Here is an 18,033-nt window from a genome sequence, read left to right as displayed (position 1 = left end):
GTGGACATTTCAGCAGGGTAATGATTCAGAACATAGTGCCAAGGAAAGTCTCAAATGGTTAAAAAAAAATAATAATAAATAAAACTGCCTGACTTGACCTGACCTTGACCTGACTTGAATACAATCAAAAATCGATGGGAAAAAATTAAACACAAGGTCCAAGCCCACGGAACCATGGAACATGTATCGATTACTTGGATTGTTCCCAACATCTGGTGATATTTTCCTGTCAAGAGCGCCTTTGGAAGTACTGTTTATGTCGTGAGAAAAATGGTGATGTGTTAATTACTTGTTTCAGCCGCTGTATGTGCCCTGCAACTGGCTTGCGACCACATCAGGTTGTACCCCACCTCTCGCCCACAGTCGCCCGCCACATGCCCCAGTATGTGTGCGGCTCTCGTGAAGATAGGTGGTTCGGAAAATGGATGAGCGATTCTGGTTTGCCATGTCATTTTGAATCAATTTCAGAGAGACTATCTTAATGTAGGACAATTTTACATATTTAATTCTAATTAAGTGAAACAAAGTTGCCACTCACAATCGATCGCAAATAATGTGCTCTTACTGTGTTTGTCATTCTAAATTGTCTGATTCCTTAGATTGCCCAATATAGTAGATGAGATGTATGGAACAGATCTATGATCCTGCTCTTCCAAACAATTGTACCTCTGGCTGATCAATGTTTATTTAACATATTTTCTCTTCACCCCACCATATGAATGTCCTCACTGTCACCCATATTGCAGACAGTGATGATGCCATGTTGCAGGAGATTTTGCTCTCAGGTCTTACTCAGAATCAGCTTTAATGGCCAAGTGTGTAAAAACACGAGGAATTTTTCTTCTGCAGTTGGTGCTGGGCTGGTACAACATTCAGAACAAGGAACAACAAACAAGAGACATTTGTCTTTATATGAACTATTCCTTATAAGACATGCAAGATGTAAAATCTATACAAATAAGTGTGTTAAGAGTATCAGTTGTGCAAAGGGAGCAATTTAAAATGATGAATCTTGCGGTCTATGAAATATATATAAATTACTAATACAAATACTGATTGGACCAGCAGGATCTGAGTGAGTGTCCTAACATGGCACAAGGCAGAAAAAAGAAGGTTCGCTGATCAAGAATTTAATGAATTTAATGCCTGATGGAAAAAACTGTTCGAATGCCTGCTACTTTTGACTTTCATTGATCTGTAGCACTTTCCCGACGGAAGGAGCTGGAAGAGTCTGTGGCCTGGAAGTGAAGGGTCCGAAAGGGTCCTGCCTGCTCTGGACCTAGTTCGCGTTGCGTGCAAGTCCTCGATAGTGGGTAGCGTGGTGCCCCCAATCCGTTCAATTGTCTTGTCTGTCCGTTGCAGTCTGAGTTTGTCCTTTTTTCTGGCGACCCCAAATCAGACTTTGATGGAGGTACACAGGACTGATTGGATAACCGCTGTGTAGAACTGTCTCAGCAGCTCTTGTGACAGGCCGTGCTTCCTCAGAAGCCGCAAGAAGTGCATCCTTTGCTGGGCTTTTTTGAGGATGGACTTGATGTTTGTCTCCCACTTCAGGTCCTCTGAAACTGTAATTCTCAAGAACTTGAAGGTCTCGACGGTTGACACAAGACAGTTGGACAGCGTCAGGGGCAGCTGTGGTGAAGGATGCCTCTTGATGTCCACAATCATACACTCATCGTGGCATCTTTCCATGCCTCTTGAAAAAAAAGAAGTTTCTTGCATGGCATGTTGACCTGGATTAGTGCACGTACTTACTGTAAATCTGAAATTGTCTTGAAGAGCAGCATCCTTGGCCCAGTTCAGTGGGAGCTTAAATGCTGATCAGAATCCATTAAGGAGTACTTGGTTGACCTCAGATTTGTGCAGATTTCAACTAAATTTTGCCATCTGAAACTCTTGAGTTATTTCAGGATCACACTATTACCATCTTGTTTACATTTAACCATTCTTAATGACCAAGTGGAAAATATGATGGTATAATTAACACTTTTTCAGTGCACTTTAATTATTAACAAGGAGGAAATAATGTCATGTCACTGATTCACTGCGCAATTTTTTTTTTTTCCTCTGAAAATACAAGATGATGATGATAAGCACTCATATAATGTAAAACATTGGGAAGCTTAGCAGGCTGGAGACAGCAAGAGTTGAATGTTCAAAATAATATTAGTCCAATGTGACTAACCAAATTAATCTATGTTTTCAGTATACTTTTTATTGCTAAATGTCAAACAAGTTACCAGTAGGTGCAGTAGATTCTTAGAAAATTAACAGGACCCAGCATTCATGATGTACACTCTCTTAAGGCTGTGTAATGGGTTAATTTGTTGAAAGGGGTGTGTTTGGGGGAAGAAAAAAATGTGTGGCATGCAATCTGTGAGATCATTAATTTTATGAAAAACGTGTGAATCAGGTGTCCCCTATATTAGGATGAAGCCAGCACCAAGCAATTTAGCACCATCTATTTGGGATTGTACTAAAAAGGTCACAATTCGTGGCCACCAACATTCTATCCAATCTGTGACCACAGAATTTGCTTTCATTTGCTTACATTCTACTGGTCACCACTCATCTGTATCGCTTCATCTCTGATTGCACAAAGAGTGCAGATGACTTACATAATGGTTAAGAAGGGCTAAAGCAGGTCCGTCTTCACTGCGGGGCATGCCTGACGCACCTGACCGATGCCTCTGGTATGAGTGGGGTTTTTTTTTTTTTGCATCTTTTTTTAGGGTGAGCCCAGTCTTCTTGAGTTAAACATATTTTAGCCACTTGTGTATTTACATAATCTTTTGGACACTACTGAAATTTTCCAATGGATCTAAAAGTACATTGTCTTTGAATATTGTGAAATATAATAACAAATAGAATTACAAAAAAAATCTGTGTAAGCACATCAGTTTGTCAAAGACACATCATGCAGTTGTCTAAAGAATTTCTTACCAGTTGAAGAAGCATATTAAGATATATAGTTCAGTTAAATTCAAACAATACAGTACACAAGAAGGTTTTTGTGATTTTGAAAAATTTTTAAAACAGGAGAGACATTGTAAAAGAAGTCAAAATACTAAGAGGTACTGTAAATGTTCATTCACATAGTGAGGGACCCCTGAGTGACAGTGCCTGTTGTCATGATTAAGAACCACTCCTGAAACTGAAACTTTTGCTGATGTCACCCCAGCCACTCTATTTAATACTGTCCATTCATGTAGCATGCCGTCTGTTATTGATACGCAGCTTTCTCTTTGTTACTCTGAGACTGACACGTGTCCATACAGGGATGGTGGTGCATTGTTTTTACTCACTGGATTCACTTCTGTCTTCACACTGATGCTGGCAAATATGTTTACTTGTAGTTGTGATGGACAGCACAAGTGGACTGATGTGATCTGAGAATGTGTGTTTGTGCTACAGGTGGTCAGCTCAACCAACGGGGAGCTGAATGCTGACGACCCGCTCGCAGCTCATTCCAACGCGCCGATTACCGCCCAGCCAGAGGTGGAAGTGGTGGACGAGGCCAAGTATGTGTTATGCAGCCGCAGCTCATCCATCTCTTCCATGTCCCTATGCTGCCTCCTCTTTTTCCTGCTCTTCCTCTTTACCTCTTTTTGTGCTGTGGGATTGTGCGACCTTCCATCTTTTATCTCATTTGACTGTGTGGGTTGCTCATCTTGACTACTTGTTTGTCCATCTGATTGTCATGTGATTCAACTCATGCGAAGGCTGAGGTTTTAGTTTTGAGCCCCGACCAATCACACTGGTGTTTTGCGCCTTTAGCCCGCTCGAATGACACCATTAGGTATGATTCACTGCCTTATGTGTAAAAAGTGCTTCTTCTCCTCACATGGCAGAGCTAACTAAGTGGCAATTCCAATATACTGTTGCTTATGTATTAAGTCAGAATATAAACATAAATGTAACCATCTTGATGATGATGTTAATTGACCCTAACTTCCAATCTCCTCCAAAATACACCTCATTGTGGGGCTTTGGTAAAATGCTATTTATGATTGAAACTCACAGAAAAAGAATACTCATTTCTACACTGGCACATATGGCAGCGCGGTGGACGGCTCGTAAACACATCTACCTCACAATTTTTTGGACCTGGATTCAGATCCAGCCCCACCTTTCTGGAGTTTGGATGTTCTCCCCATGCCTGCGGGGGTTTTATCCTGGTATTCCGGTTTTATTTTACATCCCAAAAACACGCATAGTAGGTTAATTGAAGACTCGTCAATGTGAACGTGAGTGCAAAGGCGTCTTTGTTTATACGTGCCCTGTAATTATCTGGGAACCAGTTTAGAGTGTACCACCACCTCTCACCCAAAGACTTTTGGGACAGGTTCCAACATACCTGCGACCCTCATGAAGATGATATGGATGGACATATTAGAGCCACACTTTCATAACCCATTGATTCTCAACTGATGGATCGGAATGTCAAAGTAGGCAGTTTTGTTTGTGTAGAAACCAGATACAGTTTCGCGGGGTCCTCTGTTCTGACAGTAGCGTACATATGACATTTTGAAGTTATAGACTGCATGCATAATCATCTTTATCCTGTACAAGGGGCATTCCCAGTTACCACCATAGGCACTTTGGTGGGATTGTTTTACATCTTCCCACCTCCCCCCCCAAAAAAAAAAAAAATTGTGTAATTATGACTTCCTATGTTAGCATTTGTTAGTGATCAAGTATGGTGCGTACAAATTGAGATTCCATTGCCACTATACGAAGAGGCCAATATTTATTGTCAGGTCAGACTTGCCTTTTATTTTGAAAACATTTTGACAGACATGCTTCAAAAATGTCATTACTTGGCATGTAAACGTAACTTCTGGTAGGAAATTTAATCAGCCTCTAATATAAAAAGGTGCCTTTTTTAAGTCCTTGGTAAGAGAACTTGCAACAGTATTTTTGGTGACCTATAGATATGAATTCTGCATCCTTCACAGTGCCAAAACATTTATTTTTGTACACGGAGATGCCAAGATACTTTGAACATGCATGTTTAGCTATACATCATAATGACAACACATAATTCCAAGCATTGTTCCCTTTCTTTCTGACTGTATTTCTCTGATTGGCTGGCAACCAGTTCGGTGTTTACCCCGCCTCCTGCCCAATGATAGCTGGGATAGGCTCCAGCATTCCTGCGATCAAAGCGGCTCAGAAAATGGATGGATGTATTTCAATGTTGATTCTCGTCCATAAAAATCCAACACAGTACTTTGGCATGTTGCTTTATTGATCATTTCCTTATATGATAGTGCGACTTAGACTTCCTTTTAACTATTGTGCATGTAGTCTTGGCATTCCACCAAAATTCACCGAGATGGAGTGCTTATGTTTGTAAGTTAATAACAGCACTAAAGACATGATTCACCACAGGAGTGGTCGAAAATATTTTCAAGGAAAGTTTTCATGGTGTATTGAAACCTTGATAGTCAAAACCGACTGAATGAATCCAGCTGCGGAAGCGCCATGTACATTTCAGATTTGAAATGTCCAATGCGGCTTCCTTCTCCACCGCTGGGTGTGTAGGTGGTATGGTGAAAGCTGCATCAACTGCATAATCAGGGTGACATCTTGGCAGCTCGACAGAGCGTAAACTGCCAGAGAATTCAACACGACGAGGAACTGCGTGTGTTGTGTGAGAGACAGTCGTCTCCTCATCCATTCTTTGTCAACAAATCAGCAGACTGCAATGCGTCTGGCTTGTATCGCGTAAATCCTCTGTGTGCTAAATACCGCATGTAGACTTTGAGGATTTGCAACTGGTCAAGAACATGCAACAGTCTAGTTCCTCGCAACCCCATGCCCCCACCCCCACCAACAAATCTCCACACTGTGTCTGTGTATTACTGTGTGCATCTACGTGTGTTGCACATGCTCTGTCCTTGTCATTCTAGTCTTTCTGTATTAATCTATCTTTTGTCTTTGTACTCTTTGTTCTTCCTTCTGAAGCTGCGTGAAAATGCTCAACCTGTGGTGAGTCCCTCTCTGCTCGTCCACCTCAGACTCATGGGACAGGGAGTGGATCAGCCTAAGATGGATATAAACCCACATGTAGGGTTTATAGTTTATCAAAGCGGGCACCATGTCAAACTAAGGACTGACAACTTTTAAAGCAGCCGAAGAAATGATCGTGGTCCTGTTTGTAAGATTTGGCTCCAGATTAAAGGAGTCCTGTCATAACAAGGCTCGAATTAATGGGTTTCTCATTGCACGTTGCGAGTTAACATTTCCATTTGGCGACTCAAAAACCGCATTGACTAGCAAAACTGCAAATCCACAGTTTTACCACGGCTACGGTCGCGGAGATGGACGCACGCTGGGGCGTTAGTGACAGAACGCTTAAATCGTCAATGCGTGAGAAGTTATGGAGCATGTGGATGTGAAGCTATTAGTTTAAAAGAGTTGCAAGGGATGCCAAATTGAGGGGGGGGGGGGATAAATGGCAAAAGTGTGGACGCATGACATGGAGGTGCAAGGCAACTCATTTGTTGTAAAACTGAGCTTTCTCTGTTATGCCGTAGCGCCGGACCTGAGAGACAGAGGGGAAATTAACATCAGTCTACCTTTGTAACATAGCGAAAACCTTGCGGAGCGTCTCTGTTTATTATGAATGTGTGGCTTAGGTCATTACGAAGCTGACAAGTAGCAGTGTTAGCAACCATGATGTTCCTTTCAGGCCTGTAACCTACCTTCTGGTGATCATCGCTAAATGGTTTCGAGTCAGGTAGCTAAAAAACGTGAAAGTAACAATCAAATGAATCATAACAGGATTTTGGTGATCTTTAGTTTTCTTCAAATTGAACACTTTGAAAACTATTACTGTAGTCCAAAGATTTTTTTTGTCTTATTTCTTGTCAGCTGGTCTGAGCTCATAAATGCTCTGTATTATGTCACTAAATGTTAGCTGCTTAAGTAAAATGCACAAAGGCTGTTCATTCTTTTTAAATAGTCTTTCACGCAAAATATGAATTTCAGAAATAAGTGATTATATGAAAAAGAAACAAAGTAGACATACATTGTGTAAAGCGCTTTGTTCATTTGTATTCATAGTTGCGCATTCACCGATAAAAAGGTTTCTCCAAATACTCAATTGTTCCATATTATTTTAAGTTAGGCACTGTACTTCGAGCTTGGTTAGCTGCAGCTCCCCTGTTATATTGTCCTACTGTATCAAAGCGTTGGTCCGGGTCCCTGTGCGATTAACTTGCCAAAAATGGCTCCGCAAAATTAGAAAGTTGCTCCTCAAATGAAGAAACGATGAGCAAAACTGCACCTCAAAGAATTGTCTTTTCGAGTCTTGCATGATCTACGGCACTGGCGTCAAAATTGTGTTCCGGGGGCCAAATCTGGACCCCCACATCAATTTATGTGGAGCGTAAAAGCATACAATAAGGAAAATAATTATTTGAACACCCTGCAATTTTTTTGTCTTGGCCCTTGCCTTAATTTTTGGTGGGTTGTTTTTGACAGCCTTCCTGAGAATCTGATAGCAATGAAATATAGCCAGTACCAACTTGATACAGATGCCTGGTATACTTGCTGTAGTTCATGGTCATCGTGGCCCTCTGTGGGAAACCATAACTGATGTGGCCCACAACAAAAAAATGTCGCCTTGCAATTTTGTGTCCACTCCTCCTGATGCCTTCCCTCTAACACAATTTGTAGTTTGTATTTTTTCATGAACATTGTTTCAAACATTGATGGGTTTTGATTGTATTTTGGCTAAATGTCCATTTTCATGTGTGTCTGTGGGCAGGTGCTGCTGCTTCTTCAAGCGAAAACGGAAGAAGAACACGCCGCGCCACAAATGATCATCAAGCAATGCATTGCGATAACTGAAATCAGTGAGGTTCCACTCAGAATCCAAGCAGGGGGGAAAGAAGAGCTCTCGATTGCAATGTTTTCTGAAAGGACCGGTATAAAAAAAAAAAAGGGAGTTTTTGTTCAATTTTTTGGACACTTTGTCATTTGCTGGGAATCTTTTTGTTTTTTTCCCCTCCAGGATGTGTGAGATAACGTTCTGTTGGAACTTTTGCAACGCATCATTTTGCTGAAGATGCATTTTTCTCTTTTCTGCATCTTTTTTTTTTTTTTTTCCCTCCCGTGGTTTTTGATTTGTTGGTTTTACTGGCTCGATGGTATCTTCATTTCCCCGTCAACTAACCCTCTTTGATTTTGGGTATTCCTGATGTTGGACAATGTAGACCATGACACAGGGCAAGAGCCTAAAACCGCTTAGATTAGCTTGTGCACTTTTTGCCTCCAAAGAGGTGTACCGTGGGACCAGTGAGCACAGGAGACTACAGACACACGCACACACACACAACTCCTACACTGTGTTCTCAGAGGAGGATCTCTTCTCGACACACTACAATCCCTCCAGACTCTTGTCCTGTTTTATGATCTCTCCGAGTTGGACTGGAAGAAGAAACTATTTATGATATTTATCTCTTGGTTGCCACCAGTTTTCTTACTAATTCAACATACACGCTGAATGTATGGACGGAAAAAGTAAATGACTTGGGAGCATTTATGAAATTTGTCCTGTGCATTGGAATGAAAGAGACCAATGTTTGTTTAAGGTGAGACCAAATTTAATGTGGGGGGGTTGACGTGATTTGCTTAAGATGGCAAATAATAGACTCTACAGCAGGAGTTGCTTTGGAGCTTCTCAACACTACTGTTCACTGCCTTAACCCCAAACAACCACCTCACTTTACTGGTGTAGTAAAGAAGGCATCTTGATCAGATGGTTGTTAGATCTGCATCAGTTTGTGGGGTTAAATGATTTATAAAGCAACAAAAAACATAAAAAGCCCAAAGTTATGTTCCAATAAATGGAAGGTCCAGCCTGATGCCTCGCACACGCACTGCAAGGCAATCCTCGATGATCCTGACTGTCAACATGGAGATGATTCAATTCTGACTTCACGTCACAGAGGGCTGCCTTGAAACAATATCCTCAGTATGTCACCTTGCCTATCCTCCTAACAGTTTTTATTTTTTTAATTTCATGTCTTGCTAATGTGAACTTTTTTAAATGCAAATTGTTTGTTTAATCCAAATAGCCATGGCTTTATGAGTAAGAAAAAGAGTAGCAATGTGGGGAAAAAGAAGAAAAAAAAAAAAGCTTGAGACCATGACTGCACTACTACATTTGTTGACCGCAGCTTTCCTACTTTGTTGATTCTTTAAATGATATGTTTTAGGTTAGGTGTGTCTGCCTCATGTGCCAGCCCTCTGCCAGAGGTGCAGGGGAATATACCCCCACCCCCCTTCCTCCTGCCCACTCCTTTTTGTGTGTGTGTGTGTGTGTGTGTGTGTGTGTGCGCGCGCGCGCGCCCCATATCTCACCCTTCTCCATACACACACAAGCATGCACACATACATCCTCATGAATCCACTCTCACTTGAGGGCGGGACGTGGAGTTAAGTGGACCTGCGCCTGCATCTTTTTTTTTTTAAAATATAATGTAGATGTCGATCAATATCTCACTGAATCCATATGCTTGTTGCTTGTATTTACACTGTACAGCTTTTGGTTTGTTCTTAGCCCTCACTAGTCAGGTGAGGCCTGAGTTGTTATTGAAAGTACTTGAATATGAGCATCTATGTGACCTTTTCTGATAGTTTGTCATCAATATGATAGTAAATGAGGGGAATGGTGGGAAAATAGGCTACTTGAATGACAGGTATTCAACCCTTTGAGACATCATTGTGGCTCTTCGCTGCTGGACAGGTCATAGTGAGATGGATATCCAGATTAAAATAGCCTTTCATATTTCCCCAGAATTCCCCGAGTGCCATTCCTGAGACTACTATAAGTCCATGCCTTTGACCTGTGCCAGGGAAGTTGAATGTTTTTTTTCCATTTTTGTTTTACACTTGCATTGCGTCCTTGATATTAAAAGGTGTTCACCATCATTAAAATAAAATAATAATAATTCGTAGTGCACGGTGGCTGAATCAGGTTAACAGGAATTGTTGGAAGAGAGCCAGGAAACGTTGTCGTCACATCTCCAGAAGTGAGCTTTGCAGCTTTGTGTCTCTTCCTGTTACGTTGACAGATGTTCATTTCCTTTGCGACTGTTTGGGTGGTATGTGCATGGCTTATCCAGGGCAGATGGCGCTCTATCTCCCCTGGAACATGTCTGTTGTCGCCTCTGTGAGACGTTATGGCTTTCGGTCACCTATATGAATATGAAAAAAGACATTCCATTCACTTTCCAGCCAATTCTCCTCAAGCCCACCTGGATTTTTTTTTTTTTTTTGGTTACATCGGACTTCCAAGTGGTGTGTGACATCCAGGAGTGTAGTGTCAAAGAGGAGGAAAACAGGCTTACGACGCTTCAATTGGGTATGATGGGCTTCATACTTTTTGGGTTCTCTGGCACTTTTCCTCGTTGCTGTACTGTAGAATTGTCTTGGATTTACTGTAATTTTCTTTAAAGAAGAGGGTGACATTTACTGCAATGTTGTGATGCTTATTTGTAAATTGTACAGACTTCACAATTGTCTTGGTTGTTTTTGTTGGGATTCCTTAAAGCTGTATGTTGGGGTTGTTTTTGTTTATGCCCCCCACCCCAACCCCCGCACACACACACACCATTCAGACTATTTTCTTCTCAACACATTTTCCCCCCAGAGCTATGATAAAGGCAAATCTTAACTAAATCTATAGTGTTGAAATATGAATGTCACTTCAACAATGTATTTTGAGTTAGTCAAGGGCTTCAAGAGTGAAGGACCCACATTCCTGATTCCCCCCTTTTCTTTTTTTTGTAATTAGAAAAAGCCTGAGATCATTTTTTTAATAAGTTGCCTATTGTTCCCTCCTTGGATTCATGTTATTTTGTCCTTAATGAAAAAAAATCACTTTTTATTCCCTCCATGCCTAAAGGGAAGTCCCGTTCGCACCCTTTTTTATGTAAAATAAAATATTTCTCCCCTTTTGTTTGTTTTGTTTTTTCTGGTGCATTATACACCTGCTTTAAATGGTTTATGAGTTGAATGTACAGTACTTGAGTTTTTAGTTAATTTTAAATTTACAGATGAAAATAGTGAATTAGCTGAAGTAAAATAGAATATATGTGCATGAATGAGAGGGGTGGGGGAGGAAGAGTGAAGGTCCATGGAGAAGAGAGAGCGAGGGTGGACGACTTCAAATATTTAGGGTCCACAATCCAGAGCAATGGTGAGTCTGTTAAGGAAGTGAAGAAATGGGTCCAAGAGGGATTGAACAGTTGGCGGAAGCAGTCTGATGTTCTATGTGACAGAAGAGTCTCTGCTACGACGAAGGGCAAAGTTTACAAAACAGTGGTGAGGCCAGCCATGATGTGCGGATTAGAGACGGTGGCACTGAAGAAACAACAAGAAGCAGAACTGGAGGTGGCAGAAATGAAGATGTTGAGGTTCTCGCTCGGATTGACCAGGTTGGATAGGATTAGAAATGAGCTCATTCGAGGGACAGCCAAAGTTGGATGTTTTGGAGACAAGATTCGAGAGAGCAGACTTCGATGGTTTGGACATCTTCAGAGGCGAGAGAGTGAGTATATTGGCAGAAGGATGCTGAGGATGGAGCTGTCAGGCAAAAGAGCGAGAGGAAGACCAAAGAGAAGGTTTATGGATGTGGTGAGGGAAGACATGAGGGCAGTTGGGGTTAGAGAGGAAGATGCAGGAGATAGGCTAAGATGGCAAAAGATGACACGCTGTGGCGACCCCTAACGGGACAAGCCGAAAGGAAAAGAACAAGATGAATATAGTATATATATATATATTTCCATCCATCCATTTTCTTTGCTGCTTATCTTAACAAGTGACGGAGGGAGTGCTGGAGCCTATCCCAGCTGTCAACGCGCAGGAGGCGGGGTACACCCTGAACTGGTTGCCAGCCAATCGCAGGGGATATCAAGACAGACAACAGTCACACTCACAATCACACCAAGGGACAATTTAGAGTGTCCAATTAATGTTGCATGTTTTGCGTATGTGGGAGGAAACCGAAGTGCCCGGAATAAACCCACGCAGGCACGGGGAGAAAATGCAAACTCCGGGCGGGCGGGTCCAGGATGAAACACGGGACCTCAAAATTGTGAGGCCAACGCTTCATCACCTGAAACTTTATAGCGTTTTTTCCATCATGTTTCATAAGGCTTTAAATTTAGATGAGGCAATTCATCCGAGAAGACTGAGCAAATTTATCTATTAGTCGCTTTTGCTGTTTTATTGTAACTTGACTTGTTTGACAACCTGAACAATTTTTGTGTAAATAGTATTAATACCTTTTTTTTTTTTTTTTTTTTTTTAAATCTGTGTTCAAATTTCTTCTCAAACATTATAAGATCACGTATTGAAATATCCGTGGAGACGTTACCTGCTATGATCCCCGCCTACCCCAACGGGGCGCTGTTCTTTTTATTTCCTCCTTGCTGGAAGGGTTGTGGTGGTTAACGCAGCATAAACCTCCGGGTCAGCGTTGCGCTTGTCCTCTTTAACGGCCCCAAATCAAGATGGTGGGTATCGTCTACGCCGGGATCTTCCACTTCGTAACAATCTCTATCAATCTTCACCCTTGGAGAGCTCAGTCAGCGGTGGAAAACATCGTTTAGCGTATAAACAATACCAGCAACTTCACCCGATATTATATTTTTAGAGCACTGCAGAAACCCACGGAGTATTAAACGACAAATTGAATGAATTCACCCTCACAGGGAAACGTTTGAGTCACTACCGGCGTTAAGTTATAATTCCTCTCTGATACAACGTCAACACTGGTTTCGCTGAAACGCCATGTTTGGTTCAGTCGATTTCCATCAACCATTCAGCATTGGGGGAAAGGAATTGGGCATAAGAGCCCGATGACGTCTGTGCGCTCGTGGCTACTCATCCCCGTCATTGTTTTGTGTTTTTTGGGTGTCTTCAGGGACGAGTCAGAACGAAGACCGTGAAGAAGGCCGCCAGGGTCATCATCGAGAAGTACTACACCCGTCTGGGCAATGACTTCCACACCAACAAGAGGTTGTGCGAAGAGATCGCCATCATCCCCAGCAAGCCCCTTCGCAACAAAATCGCTGGGTCAGTTGGATGCATGCTTTCCTCTGTGAGCAAAGAAATGGCTGTCATTAGTTTGTTTACTGAATTATGCGTGGGAGCTGTCATTTTATTTGACAGGGAACCTGTCACGTTGTTGTTTTTACCTGATGTGGAATACAGCACATAAACGGACATCATTTTGTATGTTAATAAATGAGGATGGGTGGAAGAGTGGATGACTGGTTAGCATATCTGCCTTACAGTTTTTAAATGATGATTTTTCTCCAATGAGCCCGTTTGGGTTGTTTTGTGTTTCAGTTACGTGACACACTTAATGAAGCGCATCCAGCGTAGTCCAGTGCGTGGCATCTCCATCAAGCTGCAGGAGGAGGAGAGGGAGAGGAGGGACAACTATGTGCCTGAGGTCCCACTTTTCATTCCAAGCTCGCTCGACTTTAATGTTCAGCAATTTAGTTGATCGCTTGTGTGTAATCCTCCTTCAGATCTCGGCTCTGGACCAGGAGGTCATCGAGGTGGACCCAGAGACCAAAGACATGCTCAAGCTGATGGTAAGCCCGTAGTCTTACAGTCCACAGTGTTGAATTGGAATGGATTTGGACTCTGTGATGTTCATGTTGTCTCTTTCCCCCGCCAGGAGTTTGGTAATATTTCCAAGCTTCAAGTGACTCAGCCCATTGTTGGCATGAACTTCAAAACCCCCCGAGGATTGTAGACTTTTATTTCTTTTCCTAATAAAGACATGTCAGTGATGAGGGACAATCATTCTTTTGTAGCCTTTTCTTTTACAACACAAAGATGATGGTGGTGGTCCAGAAGAAGAAGCGAGTGGTCCTGAAAATAGTTATTCCCCAAAATTAACATTTCTACTGACTACTAGACTTTAGCTCAATTTTCTGGACCTGATTGGAATTGGCCGAAATCGGTCAGTGGCATTTTATGCTGTTCAGTTTTGTCATAATTTGCCGATCTGATCGGCGTAGACGTTTACTTTGTCTCAACGTCATTCAAAAGCTATTTTATATAGTAATTATATATATATATATATTTTTTTGTCTTTTGACATAGTACTGTAAATATGTGACGGCCAATAGTTATTTAAAAAAAAAAAACGTCGGCTGCAGGGGAGAGAGAAGACAGCTGAGACAGACGACCGTCTTTGCATTCATGATTGCAAGATGTCAGACTAGTGCAGTAAAATTGTGTATTTCGATGCCGTTGCATGCCAATTTTTACGATCATTGGGCTTTGTCTTGGCAAATCAAATGTGACCGGACACTCATTAGCGTGAAGATGACAACACGAGTGGAAGAAAAAAAAAAAGGGTCAACCAAAGTTTTGTGGTCAGATGAGACCAAAATGGAATTTTTGGGTCATAATTCCACTAACTGTGTTTGGAGGAAGATGAATGACAAGTTCCATCCCAAGAACACCATCCCTACGGTGAAGCATGGGGTGGGCGCATCGTGCTTTGGGAGTGTTTTTCTGCACATGGGACAGGACGATTGCACTGTATTAAGGAGAAGATGACGATGTATTGGTAGATTTTGGCGAACAACCTCTTTCCGTCAGGTAGAGCATTGAAGATGGGTCGTGGCTGGGTCTTTCAACGCTACAATGACCGAAGCACACAGCCAGGAAAACCAAGAAGTGGCTCCGTAAGAAGCATATCAAGGTTCAGCGTGGCCTAGCCAGTCTCCAGACCTAAACCAAATAGAAAATCTTTGTAGGGAGATGAAACGCTGTGTTTCTCAGCGACAGCCCAGAAACCTGTCTGATCTAGAGAAGATCTGTGTGGAGGAGTGGGACAAAATCCCTCCTGCGCTGTGTGCTAACTTGGTGAACAACTACAGGAAACGTTTGACCTCTGTAATTGCAAACAAAGGCTATTGTACCAAATATTAACATTGGTTTTCTCAGGTGTTCAAATACTTGTTTGCAACTGTATCACACCAAAAAAAAATGTTAAAAAAAAAAGTCATACATTATGATTTCTGCATTTTTCTTTTTAGATTATCTCTCTCACAGTGGACATGCACCTACGATGAAAATTTCAGACCCCTCCGTGATTTCTAAGTGGGAGAATTTGCAATACGGCAGGGTGTTCGAATACCTATTTTCTTCACGATAGATACAGTACATCTGGATCTGGGCCCTTGTCAATTGGGAGCGAATAGAGTTGTTAACTAACTGTACCCATTAATGGCTGACCCTCAGTAAGGTCAGGACCCCCAGCATATGAATTTCACATTGCATTAATTGCGTCAAGGAGAATATATTGGCACATGGGACCGTCGCAGTTTACAATAAAAGCAATGAGAGAACATTCAAATTATCGTACCCTTGGTACTGTATAAATGTCTCCATCGAATGCATTTTATTTATTTTTCAAGTTTCGTTGTGAAAATTGGTATCCATCTACAAATGCTTCACTGTTTTTTTTTTTTTTGAGGGGGGGGGGCTTTAAATAACATTAAAGGCTTTTGATTTTGATTTGACTCGAGTTATTCATTGTTATCCACTCTGTTGAAGAGCAAATAAATTTAAATAGACCCAAGTGAAGCTAAAACTGTTTTTAAAAAGTGATTTCATATAAGGGGGAAAAAAACTGCTGGCCCCATGTGTAAAGGTACAGACCCTCAAATCTAATTACTGGTCAGGCCAGTTAGAGCAAATACAGAAGTTTTTTCTACAACTGACAATGAGTCTTTCACGTCTGGGTCTAGATACTTTGACGCACTCTTTCTTTGGAGAGTTCTTTGAATTCAGAAAAAAAAAGACGTCTTTTGAGCATGAATGGCCTTTTTAAGGTCAAGTCACTACATTTCAATTGAATTCAAGTCTGGACTATGACAAGACCACTTGGTTGGGCATGGGTATATAATAAAGAGCAGTTAATGACGGGAATATTATTAGAGGTGTGAATAATTTAATAGAGAGTCAAGCTTTTAAACCTGACAACTTGTATAGGAAAAAAACCCTCTTGGATTCAGATATCCTGTGCATGACGCGGAGTAAATGTCTTTCTGGGAGCCGAAGAATGACATCATTGATTGGACCGACAAATTTTGACACCAAAACCTCTTCTTGTTAGGGGCCAACACAACGCCTCATCTTTTTCCATGAAAGCCAATATTTATCCTGCATCTTGCTCTCTTAACACCACGTGCCCTCATGTCTTCCCTCACAACATCCATCAACCTTCTCTTTGGTCTTCCTCTCACTCTTTTGCCTCGCAGCTCCATCCTCAGCACCCTTCTACCAATGTATTCACGCTCTCGCTGTCTGGGATGCTCAGAACTACTTCATCTAGTCGCTTCCAGAATTTCTCTTTCATCTCTGGGTCACATCCTACCTGTGGGGCATAGCCGCTAACCACATTATACATAACACTCCTAATTTCAAATTTCATCATCGTCACTCGATCTGATACTCTTTTCATCTCCAAGACATTCTTAACCAACTCTTTCTTTAAAATAAATTCTCTTCCCATCTACTCCATGGTAGAATAATTTAAACCCTGCGCCTAAATTTCTAGCCTTACTACCTTTCCACCTGCTCTCTTGGATGCAGAATATATCAACCTTTCTCCTCATCATCATGTCAACCAACTCCTGAGCTTTTCCTGTCAGAGTCCACACATTCAAAGTTCCTACACTCAGTTGTAGACTCTGTGCATTCCTCTTTTTCTTCTGACGATGGATCCAGTTTCCTCTTCTTCTTTGTCTTCGACCCACAGTAGCTGATTTTCCACCAACGCCCTGCAGGTTAACGGTGCCGGGGGCGAGCGTTGTTAATCCGGGCCACGACCGATCCAGTATGGGATTCTTTAGATGAACGCTCGTATCTGTTTGGGACAGTTTTACGCAGGATGCCGTTCCTGACGCCACCTTCTGCATTTATCCGGTGTAATGGTCTGAGCGCTCCCCGTGCCGAAAAGTGTCCTTGTGATTAATGCACATGAGTTACTAACAGGGGAACTCTGGGCACGTGGCAGACACTTACTGGGAAATCCCCCGGTCTCATAATTCCCCTTCTTCTACATCGAGGGATCTAACATACATTATATCCTAACCCTAACCTAACCTTAAAACAAAAGTTGATAAAAAGATAGACATATGTTTGTTTGCTGTGTTTGTCTTTCTGAGAAGTCCAAAGCAAACAAGAACACTCGGCAACAAGTTGTCGAACGGCACACGTTGAAGCATGGACGGGGATGTTTCTGACTGGACGGAAGTTTACGAAATATACGTGCATGCGTATTAATATACGCACATGAGAGACTTTTCTGCACCGGGAGGGCACAGACCGGAACACCGGGCTTGGTTCCGGCCTACAGCGTGCACTGGCTTGTGCCCACATAGGGGTGCATTATGACACCACGAGCAAGCAGCAAAAAAAAAAAAAAAAAAAAAAAAAAAAAAAAAAAAAAAAAAAAGCCAAATTATCAGGCAATCCGATTAGATTGATGTAACGTCTAATAAATAAAAGCTGGAATTCTAACCTTTAGTCTCTTATCTGTTGCTCTGAAACCCAAATCTCTTCACTATACAACAAAAACAGAGGAATTGAATTTACCGTTGTAATTATTTTGCAAGTGACTGTATATACAATGCTACAAAAAATTTTTGTTTTTTAAGTTTATTTGTATGGAACAAATGTGATTGATTCAAAAAAAAAAGTGGTCGATCCATCCATCCATTTTCTTTGCTGCTTATCCTCACGAGGGTCGCAGGGAGTGGTGGAGCCTACCCCAGTTGTCAATGGGCAGGAGGCGGGGTACCCTGAACTGGTCGCCAGCCAATCGCGGGGGACATAGAGATAGACAACAGCCGCACTCACAATCACACCTTGGGGCAATTTAAAGTACCCAATTAACCTTGCATGTTTTGGGGATGTGGGAGGAAACCGGAGTGGCAGGAGAAAACCCAGGGTGGCATAGGGAGAACATGCAAACTTTGC

The 18,033-nt window shown here is 41.9% G+C and overlaps 2 protein-coding genes across 2 annotated transcripts in view; both read left to right on the top strand.

Annotated features, from left to right (window-relative positions):
- csnk1g1 (casein kinase 1, gamma 1) overlaps positions 1 to 10,965 on the top strand; it is a 44,612-nt gene extending 33,647 nt beyond the window's left edge. The window contains exons 12-13 of the mRNA XM_061815268.1: positions 3,415 to 3,521; positions 7,778 to 10,965. Coding sequence (XP_061671252.1) covers positions 3,415 to 3,521; positions 7,778 to 7,832 — 162 coding nt within the window. The 3' untranslated portion in view covers positions 7,833 to 10,965. The remainder of the gene's footprint in view (positions 1 to 3,414; positions 3,522 to 7,777) is intronic.
- A 1,417-nt stretch (positions 10,966 to 12,382) lies between these two features.
- On the top strand, positions 12,383 to 13,836 carry LOC133497781 (small ribosomal subunit protein eS17-like). Its single transcript, XM_061813947.1, has 5 exons — positions 12,383 to 12,533; positions 12,944 to 13,095; positions 13,372 to 13,477; positions 13,557 to 13,622; positions 13,709 to 13,836. Exons 1-5 carry the CDS (start codon positions 12,531 to 12,533, stop codon positions 13,784 to 13,786), a joined length of 405 nt encoding a protein of 134 aa, XP_061669931.1. The 5' UTR covers positions 12,383 to 12,530; the 3' UTR covers positions 13,787 to 13,836.
- Positions 13,837 to 18,033: the final 4,197 nt, after the last annotated feature.

The sequence above is a fragment of the Syngnathoides biaculeatus genome, chromosome 3, assembly GCF_019802595.1.
Source record: "Syngnathoides biaculeatus isolate LvHL_M chromosome 3, ASM1980259v1, whole genome shotgun sequence".
Lineage (NCBI taxonomy): Eukaryota > Metazoa > Chordata > Actinopteri > Syngnathiformes > Syngnathidae > Syngnathoides > Syngnathoides biaculeatus.
This window is presented reverse-complemented; position numbering and strand designations above follow the sequence as displayed.